General features: G+C 43.3%; 1 protein-coding gene across 1 annotated transcript in view; it reads right to left on the bottom strand.

Annotated features, from left to right (window-relative positions):
- Window positions 1–12,277, bottom strand: part of dnah10 (dynein axonemal heavy chain 10) — a 218,269-nt gene that overhangs the window by 43,937 nt on the left and 162,055 nt on the right. The window contains exons 53-57 of the mRNA XM_048611770.1: window positions 10,650–10,853; window positions 8,931–9,011; window positions 7,615–7,812; window positions 2,071–2,232; window positions 1,105–1,279 (exon numbers count right to left, since the gene is read on the bottom strand). Of these exons, the coding sequence (XP_048467727.1) occupies window positions 1,105–1,279; window positions 2,071–2,232; window positions 7,615–7,812; window positions 8,931–9,011; window positions 10,650–10,853 (820 nt within the window). The remainder of the gene's footprint in view (window positions 1–1,104; window positions 1,280–2,070; window positions 2,233–7,614; window positions 7,813–8,930; window positions 9,012–10,649; window positions 10,854–12,277) is intronic.

Genomic DNA, 12,277 nt, shown 5'->3' with positions numbered 1-12,277 from the left:
CACCTCCATCTCCTACCGACCAACCTCATCCCGCCCCCTTGACCTGTCCGTCCTCCCTGGACTGACCTATCCCCTTCCTAACTCCCTACCTACACTCACCTTTCCTGGCCCCATCCCCGCCTCTTCGACCTGTTTGTTTCCTCTCCACCTATCCTCTCCTCTATCCCTCTTCTATCCGCCTCCCACTCTCTCCCTATTTATTTCAAAACCCCCTTCCCCTCCCCCTTTTCTGATGAAGGGTCGAGGCCCGAAACGTCAGCCTCTCTGCTCCTATGATGCTGCTTGGCCTGCTGTGTTCATCCAGCCCTGCACCTTGTTGTCTCGGATTCTCCAGCATCTGCAGTTCCTACTATCTCTGGTTCAATGTTAAGAGCAGTCACTTTTGCCTTCCCTCTAGTGTTCAGCTCTTTTGTTCACATTTGGAACAGGGCTGTATTAAAGTCAGTAGTCAACTGACCCTGGCAGAACCCAAATTGAGCATCAGTGGGCAGGATATTGCTAAGCAAGTGCTGCTTGACAGCATTGCTGCCAACAACTTCCTTCACTTTGTTTATGATTGAGTGTAGAATGATATACTGTAAGAGGCTGGGTTGGATTCGTCCTGCTTTTTGCGGACAGGAAATATCTGAAAATTTTCCACATTTTCAGGTCAATGCCACTGTTGTAGCTGTGCCGTAACAACTTGGCTAGAGACATGGCTAATACTGGATCTGTAGTCTTCAACATTTTGTTGGGATGTTATCTGGGCCCATTGCAGTATCACATGCCTTCAGTTTTTTATTAATAGATGGAGTGATTCAAATTGGCTGGAAAGACTGGCGTCTGAGCTGATGGGGACCTCAGGAACATCTTTGAAGAGGCAAGACAAATAAAGATGTGGAGGGGTTGGGGAGCTTTGGGACTAGGCAGGTACAGACACAAATTACCAATAACAATGCTATTAAAATTGAGGGTATGCAAGAGGCCACCATACAGGAACGTAAATAACTTAGATGGTTGAAGGGTTGGAGGAGAGAACAGAGAAAGAGAAGAGCAAGACCACAGACAGAGTTGAAGAGAATAGTCAGAAATGTAAAATCAGAGGAGCTGTTTATCCAGGATTACCTGATCTCAGTGACATCAGACTTATCCAAACTCTGCAATGCTACTCTGGCAGCCTCCAAAGCAGGCAAAGCTTCAGCCAAGGAATTTTCTGCATCCTGCTTTTCCACTGCTATCACCTTATTCTGTTCCTCTATCTCAAAAGCTTTCTCTTCTGCAAGCTGCTTCTTCTCCTCAGCTGAAAAAGTTATGTGGAAGAAGTTGTAAATCTGCATTTATTTACACATGGTATTGTATTTAGTGTAATTTTAAAGCTGGTTTACACACCAATATGTCATTCCAAAGGTGACTCACTAAGCATCTACAATCATTGGTAGCAAATGCACAAGTGAGACAGGTACACTGAGTCTTGATTTAAATCTGCCATGATCCATTGAGTGATAACATAGACTCAAGGAGCTGCCTGGCCTCCTCCTGTCACTAATTAAGACTAAGATACCACAACTGCTCACTTCAAGAAATTCCAGATAAATCAGACGAGAAAACGGTGAGGTTCCCCTAGACACCCTTTACAGATATAGCCCCAGTGTGTGAATGCATGTTCGTGCACGCACACATGCATGTGTACGGCATGCTCGTTCCCTGCTGCTCCATACATGTTGGGTGCCATTCCTGCAATTTCAGAACCCGGACTGAACCATTCAGAGGAATTTCTAGGTCACTCTGATTAAAAAAAAAGCAATTACTGAAATATATATCTCATTACACTGAAGGTATGGAATCCTCTTGTGCACCTTTATAACTTCAAGAGGAAGCACAGGAGCAATGCAGAGAAATGAGAGGAGAGTTGTGAATATTATTTAAGAGTTTATTGAGCAGACTTGGTGGATCACTCGGTCATCTCCTGCTCGTTAGTGTTTGTAAATTATCCCATCTTTGCTGATGAATTAGTATTACCTGTAATTCTTGAGGTACTAACAGTTAATAACTCAGGATGTATCCAGCATCTTCCAGCTCAGGTGTCCTTACCCACAGCAGTGTTGATTGAAATTTCTGCCAATAGAGCTTCACAGGCTTCTGTTTTCTCTGCCAATATAATCTTTTGTTCTGCAAGTTTCAAGTTTAACTCTGCTAGCTGAATACTGGCTTCCTTTAGCTTATCCAATCCTCCCTCCAAACGCTTACATTGAGCTGTGAGGATACAGAAAAGGAGAATTAATTTTAGTCAATTGGTGTCAACCATTCACACATCTTAAGTCAAATCTTCCACCATTGGCAGAATCAGAAACAGGTACTGCCACAAAATTTAAAGATTACATTACAGAAGGTTTCTCAACTCCCGATGGCTTCAGGACTTGTTTCAATTTTCAAAGAGAGGGCGGGAGGTGAGAAGTTGGAATCTGATTGCCGGCTCATTAAGAACCTTGAGGAACTTGTTATTGAGTGGGGAAAACAAGATTGTAATCTTCAAATGTGAATTCAGCAAAACTGAAAAGTCTGATGCATGTGAGTGCACAGCTGTCAGATTCAAAACTAGGAGAAGTGAACATTTTTGATGTTTTAATGAAAAAAGCTTTGGAATGATGGGCATCTGGAATTAGATTAGAACACATTAGTTCTTATTTGGCTGTTCACTCACTTTCGCGAGCTTTGCTGCTGCTGGCTTTCCAAGTTCATGGCTGCTGTCAGCATTTGCCACTTGCACCCTGCAAATGGCTCCCACCTCCCTGAGGGCTCAGTTCCAGCAGAAAGTGCTGCCTGAGTGACGCAGTTGGGACACAAGGTCAGGACCATTGCAAACGAAACAGGAAATTGCAGGTGGATATCGATAAGTTCAATGAGTGGCTAAAATATCTGACAGATGGAGTAAAATATTGGAAAATATTAAGTTATTCACTTTGGCAGGACAAATATAAAAGCGGAGTATCACCTAAATGGTGAACGACCGCAGAAATTTGAGGTGCAAAGAGGTCTAAGTGTTCTAGCACATTAACCACTAAAAGTTAGTATGCAAGTACAACGTAATCAGGAAGGTGAATAGCATGTTATTCTTTATTACAACAGGAATTGAACATAAACAGTCATACAGGTCATTGGTGAGACAACATCTGGAGTACTATGTATGGTGTGGTCTCCTTATTTAGGCAAGGATGTAACCAAGGTGGAGGCAGTTCACATAAGGTTTACTGAATTGATACCTGGAATGAGCGAGTTGTTTTACGAGGAAAAGCTGAACAGCCTGGACTTATTTCCACTTAATTTTAAACAAATGAGGGATGACTTGATTGAAACATGTAGGATCCTGAATGTGGATCCACCTATAACATATGGACTGCAGTGGTCTATGAACACAGCTCACCCCTACCTTCTCAAGGGCAACTAGTGCAATAAATACTGGCCCAGCCAATGATGCTCACATCCCATGAATAAATTTTTAAAAATTAATTTCCATCTATCCACCCACTCCACCAACTAGTCAATGTCCTTTTGAAGTTCTATGCGGTCCTCTTATAGTTTATAATGCTTTCAATCATTGAACAATACAGAACAGAAACAGACACTTCTTCATTTCTGAAGAAGTGTCCAGACCCAAAACGTCAGCTTTCCTGCTCCTCTGATGCTGCTTGGCCTGCTGTGTTCATCCAGCTCTACACCTTGTTATCACAGAACAGAAAAGGCCATTTAGCCCATCAAGTCTGAACCTGTAAAGCTACACTAAAAATTTACTCTAGTTCCATCTTCCAGTACTAGGTGCAATGCCTTGAATGTTGTGGCATTACAAGTGTTCATCCAAGTACTTCTTAAAGGTTGTAAGGTTACCTGCCTCAAATACTCTCCCAGGCTGTGCATTCCAGACATCCACCACCCCTCCTGCCTTTCACTTTAAAATTATGCTCCCTTGTTACTAACCCTTCGACTAAGGGAAACACCTACTTTCTATCCACCTTGTCCATGCCCTTCATAATTGTTTACACCTCTATCTAGTACTCCCTCAGCCTTCTCTGCTCTGAAGAAAACATCTCTGAAGAAGGGTCCAGACCCGAAACGTCAGTTTTCCTGCTCCTCTGATGTTGCCTGGCCTGCTGTGTTCAGCCAGCTCTACACCTTGTTATCTCAGACTCCAGTATCGGCAGTTCCTACTATCTCCAAGCTTATCCAGTCTTTCTTCAGAGCTAAACTGCTCCATTCCAGGCAACATCCTGGTGAATCTAGGAGACAGCAATCTGATATTGATATATATTGATATTGATAAGAGATATTTCCCTTCCCACCCCTATCTGCCTTTCATAGGGACCTCTCACTCAGTGACTCCCTCTTCCACTCCACACTCCCCACTAACCCCACCGCACCCGGCACCTTTCCCTGCAACCGCAGGAAGTGATACACCTGCCCCTACACCTCCCCCCTCACCCCCATCCCAGGCCCAAAGCAAACCTTCCACGTCTGACAGGGGATCACCTATACATCCGCCAACTTGGTCTACTGTATCCATTGACAACAAGGTGCAGAGCTGGATGAACACAGCAGGCCAAGCAGCATCATAGGAGCAGAAAGGCTGACGTTTCAGGCCTAGACCCTTCATCAGAACGCTTCATCTACTGTATCCATTGTTCCCAATGTGGCCTCCTCTACATCGGTGAGACCAAGTGCAGACTCAGGGACCATTTCATGGAGTGTCCGTGCTCTGCATGCAATAATCAATGACACCTTCCAGTTGTTAACCATCTTATCACCCCCTCTCACTCCCTTGATGACATGTCCATCATCCTGGGCCTCCTCCAGTGCCACAGTGACACCACACGTAAACTGGAGGAGCAACACCTCATATTCCACCTCGGGAGCCCACGTCCAACCCTCCCTCTCATCCCCACCTCCTTGACCTGACACTACCTGCCCTCTTATTCCCCAGCTATCCACCCCACCCTTCCCACTGACCAATCCCTACCACCCCCTACCTGCATCCACCTATCACTATTCCACCTCCCCTCCTCCAGCCCCACCCCTCCTCCCTCTTGCCTTCTTGACCTGACACAGCCTGTACAACTTCTCTCCAACCTATCCAGCCCATCCTTCCCACTGACCAATCCCCACCACCTCCTACCTGCATCCACCTATCACCATCCCACCTATCTTCCCCCAGCCATCTATTTATTTTCCAGCTCCCTTTCTCCTCCCCACTTCTGAAGAAGGTCCAGACCTAAAATGTCAACTTTCCTGCTCCTCTGATGCTGCCTGACTGCTGTGTTCCTCCGGCTCCACACTGTGTTAATCCTGGTGAATCTCCTCTGCACTCCCTCCAGTACAATCACATCCTTCTTGTAGTGCAGAGACCAGAAAGCATATAGTACACCATCTGTGGCCTAACCAAACTTGTATACATCTCCAACAAATCTCCCTGCTCTCGACTGATAAAGGCATGCATGCTGTCTGGTTTCTTATCCACTCTATCAACTTGTCCTGCCATCTTCAGGGATTTTTGGACAAGCACCTTAAGATCCTCTGTTTCTCTGAGCTCCAGTGTCCTGCCATTCATTGTGTACTTCCCTGTCTTGTAACTCCTTCCAAAGTGCATCACCTCACACTTACCAGGGTTAAACACAAACATGGAAATTGGCCCTTGTGCACTAAAGTCTAGATAATTAATATATATTAGGAAAAGCAACAGTCCCATCATCAACTCCTGGAGAACTCAACTTCAAGTCTTCCTTAAAACTCACAATGTTAATCACTTTTTGATTACCACTGCACACCTCTCCCCATCACCACCACAGCCCTCCCTGATCTCTGATTCAGCATCTGTTTCTGGCTGTGAAGCGCCAGAGATATATTTCTGTATTAACGATTCTGTAGCAAAGCAAGTTATTGCTGTACAAGATACCAAATGGAAATTATGATGTTTTCTCCATAGCTTGATTAAACATTAGCATAATTAAACAAATGTCCATATCTTGTAAGCAAATTTATAGTTAAGAATAAATATTGGCACGAATCAATTATTACAGAATAGAAGGATCTTATGGCCCATTGTGACTACACCAGTTCTCTGAACATTTTTTCTTAGTGTCAATCTCCTGTCTTTCCCTCATAATTCTATAAGTTGTTTCTATTAAAATAAGCATCCAATACTTTCTTGAATGCCTCAATTGTACCTGCCTCCACCACACTTCCAGGCAGTGCATTCCAAACCTGGACCACTCACTGTGTGAAAGAGAGTTTTTTCGCCTTGCATTTCTTTCCTTTGCAAAACACTTTAAAACTTTGACCGATGATTCTTGATCTTTTTATGAGTGGAAACAGTTTCTTCCTACCTACTTTGTCCAGGTTCCTCATAATTTGGGAAATTTCTATCAAATCTTTTCAACCAACTTCTTTAAAAAGAATTAGTTAGAACATAGAACACATAACAGTACAGGCCCTTCGGCCCACGATGTTGTGCTGACCTATTATCCTACTAAGATCAATCTACCCTGCATACCCTACATTTTACTATCCTCCAAGTGCCTATCCAAGAGTCGCTTAAAGCCTTTAAAGTATCTGACTGCACTACCACTGCCGGCAGCGCATTCCACACGCCCGCCACTCTCTGTGTGAAGAACCTACCTCTGACATCTCCCCTATACCTTCCTCCAATCACCTTAAAATTATGCCCCCTCATAATAGTCATGTCCGTCCTGGGAAAAAGTCTCTGACTATCCACTCTATCTATGCCTCTCATCATCTTGTAAACCTCTATCAAGTCACCTCTCATCCTTCTTCGCTCCAATGAAAAAAGCCATAGCTCCCTCAACCTTTCCTCATAAGACCTGCCCTCCAGTCCAGGCGGCATCCTGGTAAATCTCCTCTGAACCCTCTCTAAAGCCTCCACATCTTTCCTATAATGAGATGACCAGAACTGAACACAATATTCCAAGTGTGGTCTCACCAGAGTTTTATAGAGCTGCAGCATAACCTCACGGCTCTTAAACTCAATTCCCCTGCCAATGAAAGCCAACACACCATACGCCTTCTTTACAACCCTATCAACCTGGGCAGCAACTTTGAGGGATCTATGGATGTGGACCCCAAGATCCCTCTGTTCCTCCACACTGCCGAGAATCCTGTCATTAACCCTGTATTCTGCATTCAAATTCGATCTTCCAAAATGAATCACTTCACACTTTTCTGGGTTGAATTCCATCTGCCACTTCTTTGCCAGCTCTGCATCCTGTCAATGTCCCGTTGCAACCTACAACAGCCCTCCACGCTGTCCACAACTCCACCAACCTTCGTGTCATCAGCAAACGTACTATCCCACCCTTCCACTTCCTCATCCAAGTTATTTATAAAGATCACAAAAGAGCAGAGGTCCCAGAACTGATCCCTGCGGAACACCACTGGTCATCGAGCTCCAGACTGAGTACTTTCCAGTTACTACTACCCTCTGTCTTCTATTGGACAGCCAGTTTTGTATCCAGACAGCCAAATTTCCCTGCATCCCATGCCTCCCTACTTTCTGATTGTTTTCTTTATGACCAAATTTCCTCAAACATCTAGTCTGAGTATTCCTTCTTTCATCAAAAAATAATCCCCTACCCAAAATAAATTGATCTTTCTCATCCAGTAATCTAGCATACGTATGGATGAAGTCCAGGTAGTTTTTTGGAGTGACATAATTGCTGCGCCTTAGCTTCTGCAGGAACAGCAGGCTGTACTCTTCGACAGATCCATGGACAGTAACTACATGGTCTATCACATTCTCAAACTGTTCACTAGGAATCATTGGATTCTTTCCTGTAATGAAGAATAACAATTAAATGATCATTAGCAAGTATCTAACCTTTATGGTTACTTCAGTCTCAACAGCACAGCTGGCATTGCAATGGATAGCAAATGCAAAAAGCCCTTGTATGAATCTATGGCTTTAAGAACATGTACTACTTAGCTAACTTGACACAAACAAGATGAGATCATTAATGAATATTGTATTGACTTGACCAATGTATGGTTCATGCAGAAGCAACAGTGGGTTGCGGTTTCAATTGCTCGTGGAGGCAGGAACAGCTGTGGCCAAGATTTACCAGTTTCTTTTCCACAGGATGGAACTGCACCCTGCCACCTGAAAGCTTTTGCAATTTTTAAAGCCCTTGCGGGGGTTGGGGGAGGTTATAGAAAAGCCACTTGCTGCCAACTAACATCTCCTTTTACAAATTAATGAAATTTTAAGGGAATGTTTGGAACTGGGTGGGATTTTCAAACTCTACTCTGGTCAAAGTCAAGTAATTTGGAGCTTGACAGGGCTCCTATCGGGTAGAATAAAATTTGTTTCTATTATGTATGCAGTTGGGGGTGCTGTCTCTTTATGAGAGCTTGTCAGGTGACCTGGGGGGCTGCAGAGCGTGGGTTCAGTCTAGAACCAGTTGTGGAGGTGTGAGCATCTTTAATAAAGTGTTGCTGTTCAGATTACCAGTTGTGTCTCTGGTATATAATTCCTGGTTCCAAAGGAAACACCAATATAACAGTTTCTGTCAGTGTGTTTTGTTAACATTTGAAGAGCCAATTAGGTACAGGTTTAGTATTACACCTCAATCTGGTGTCCATGGCCATGGTGTGCTCTCTTTATCCTCCTAGACCCTGCCTGAGCAGAATCGCTGCTGTCTGCTTTTGAGGCTGGTGCCAGACAGGTAGCTCCTGTTTTCTGGAGATGCAGGATATTTATAACCAACCGCTAAACTCATCTACTACCGCCCAACCAGCCCATTTAACTTTAAAAATAGTGCTCTGAGAGCAACATAGTTCAGACATGAGGTTGGTCCTAACCCTAGCCCTAACCTGGAATTCATCTGACTCTGCTTTAAAAATCCAACCCAGTATATGTCATTTCAGTCGATTAGCAAAGTGTTCCTCCTCACCTAGGAATGACTGTGCAACTGCAAGCAGAGCCTGGGGAGGCCAAGGTAAAAACCAGTCGATCCCAGTGTTATTCACCAGACCTGAAACAAAGAAATCTCTTTCAATTAAAAGAATTGCACATTTGATTTCTAGAACAAGATCGGTGACTCAGACTGCCTGCAGGAACATGTGAATATCAAGGTAAAACCAATTATAGTGATCATAAACTGAATATTCTGCTGTTAAAGTTTTGAGACATTTAATAAATATGAAATCAAATGGCAATAAGATATCTAGATGCAAACAGAAGTAATCACTGAGAGCTTAAAGTCCCAGTCTGGAAACCAAACAATCTTTGTTAGCTGTTTTTCTAAATCCGTTCCTGGGAATTGGGAGTTGGGCATTAATATTGCTGAGTCTTTTTGAAGTCCTATACGCAAAGATACTTCAAAAGACAGCGAAAATGCTAGTGTGGGACTAGGGTAATATATATACTCAGTCTGGGTAAGGACAGCAGGTTTGCTTCTCTGAAGGAAGATTAATTAACCAGTTGAGTTTTTAACTTCAGTCAGATTTCCTTATATCCAGATTTAATGAAAAAAGTCAATTCAAATTCTCAAAATGCCAAAATGTCATGCAAACTCAAGGTCTCTAGACATTCTGAGCCTTTATTATTCTAATAACACAGCCTCTATGTAACCATGTAATGAATTATCCACAGCTGAAAAAGATTTTGGTTGCAATGTTGCAGAGAAAACAGGCCTCTCTGTCTCCAGTCCTATGTTACCTTTATTTAGGAAGATTCACCACATCTTGTGCCATTCCATTCTGGTACTCAGCAGGTCTTTCCCAGAGGATAAAGGACCCTGGGGTTGAAATTGCGCCTGTCAGAAACATTATCTGGGTCTCTGGATTAACAGTCCAGCAATAATACCACTAGGCCATCGCCTCCCTGTATTTGAATGGGTGGAGGGTTTGCCCCCGGCCGACATGAATAACGACAGACAGAGGATTGTAGGGAAGAGGGTCACCATAAGCCAGTGGAATGGAACTTCACCTTCCTGTTACCAGATCCTTCAATCAGACACTGATTGTCCTGGAGGGAGAGAAATCCTCTGCTTCCCCTCGCCACCCCCCACCACCAGCAGCCTGTGGCAGTGTCATGGTTAGCCTGGCGAACTCCTTCTCCCGGGCCTGGTTTAATACCAGCAGCACACGAAGGAGCAGGCACTCCATTCAGCATCAATTTAAAGGCCTCATTTGGTGGTGGCTGGGAAAGCTGTTGACAGAGTGGAGTCTGCACCCTCCTGTTTGATTAATTACTCCATCACATAATCGTCCACACTCTCCCCCCACCCTCATTCTCCAGCCCCCTGTCCTCATTCCCCCTGCCACATTCTCTCCACACCAACATTCCCCCTGCCCAAGCTCTTCCCATCCTCAGTCTCACCACGCTCACTTACCCCATCCTCAATCTCCTCACCCGTACCCTCACACTCAGCACACCAATGATCATCATATCTATTGAATGGCAGGCGCTGAAAGAATTGTATATTTCATCTTGTTAGTTCCTCTGAAATAAATGCTGTTAATTAAACAATGTCCACACCAGCCCCCTTTGATTGCAGGTTAACTATAATCATCATGTCTCAATTTAGTTATGTCAATACCAAAGCTGTTCTCGAAATACATACTACAAAATAAAGTCCTGACCAAACAATGAAACAAATTTCACAGACCTGGGAAGTTTCTGCATCGTCTCCGCAGTGTTTCACCAACAGGTGACATACCCATAACAATGTGCAGGTTATTGGCACTCTTATTAACAAAATACTGCCAAATACTCTCTTTCGCTGGACTAGCACCAGCTTTCATAGCTTCATCTCTTATCTGTCCTAAAATGGACTCCTTCTCCTCATCTGGAAAAAGTGCTGGGACAATTCCTGGAAAAGAATATTTAAAAAATAAATCCCATTGCTGTGTTTTCATGCTAATAACCTCTATTACACCTTAGGAAAATTCGATAAACACACACTGTCCTTCACCAGTGCTATACCAAAATGTTGAGAAAGGTTAGCTTTCTCCCTATTACACAAAAAGATCTCCCTATTACACAAAAAGATCTCAATCCCCAAGTATCAAACAAACATCGTAAAAGCTATCCACCAAGCCAGTTACAAAGGTTAAAATGCTGCAATGCTTTACTATAGTTTGAATAGTCAAAGAATTTGGATTGTTTTGGTTTTCCTGATGGTGCAAACCACGAGCAGGATCATGAGAGAGGTTAAAGATATCACCACATCTATTTCTTTTCCTGTCACTGAAAAGCCCATATATCTAGTTGGACTTTCAGTGATAACAGTGAAGTATCAATTATTTTAATAGAAATCTAACTGGTGCCACTATTCAAATGAAAAGTCAAAGATGTAGACAATTTAAAAAGGGTTATACTCAATTTGAAAACTAGTTGAACAAGGCCATTATTGCTAGAAACAGAGACATGCTGTCAAAGCTTTGCATCTTGCACATATCAGGACAGATGTATGAATGCCAAATTGCAAAAGGAGCAACAATTTATACTCCATGAGACAAAGGCTACTGATTGATTAGCAAGTCAACTTTGATCGGTTGAGGCAGTGCCGTGGTGAATGCACCAGGAAATGGCTGTCTGCCGGCTTTTGCTTGATTCAGAAATTTGAGAGACCAGGACCCTGTGCATGAATGTATGTAGCATTTTTTTTATTCATTCGCAGGATGAGGGCATCGCTGACCAGGCAGCATTTATTGCCCATCCCTAATTGCCCAGAGGGTACCAGATGGGTTTTTCCTGACAATCAACAATTGGTTCATGGTCATCATTAGATTCTTGATTCCAAATATTTTATTGAATTCAAATTCCACCATCTGCTGTGGTGAGATGTGAACCAGGGTCCCCAGAAGATTATCTGGATCTCTGCATTAACAGTCCAAAAATAACACCACTAAGCCATTGCTTCCCCTAACAAGCAGTAAGCCAAACTGATAATCTTAATTTGGTCATTAGTGTAATTCATTGCATATGACAACATTGTTGAGTAATTACCATCTAATCACATTGGATGGGTAATGGATATTATAGTTATCCTTTAATCAATATGTTGGGACACACATCTGGGACAGGTGGGACTTGAACTCAGGCCTCCTGGCTCAGAAGCATGGACATTACCACTGTACTACAACAGCCCTGTTTATATGGGACATTATAGGCAAAACCTTATAGGGCTGTAAATAAAGTGGCTCTGGCGAAAAATTTGGCAAAGTCCCATTAAGCGAGATCTATTTCTGGCTATCAAGGTGAGTTTCTCCCTGGGCAATGGTGAGTTACCTA

This window comes from Rhincodon typus, chromosome 24 (assembly GCF_021869965.1).
Source record: "Rhincodon typus isolate 14 chromosome 24, sRhiTyp1.1, whole genome shotgun sequence".
Taxonomy (NCBI): Eukaryota; Metazoa; Chordata; class Chondrichthyes; order Orectolobiformes; family Rhincodontidae; genus Rhincodon; species Rhincodon typus.
This window is presented reverse-complemented; position numbering and strand designations above follow the sequence as displayed.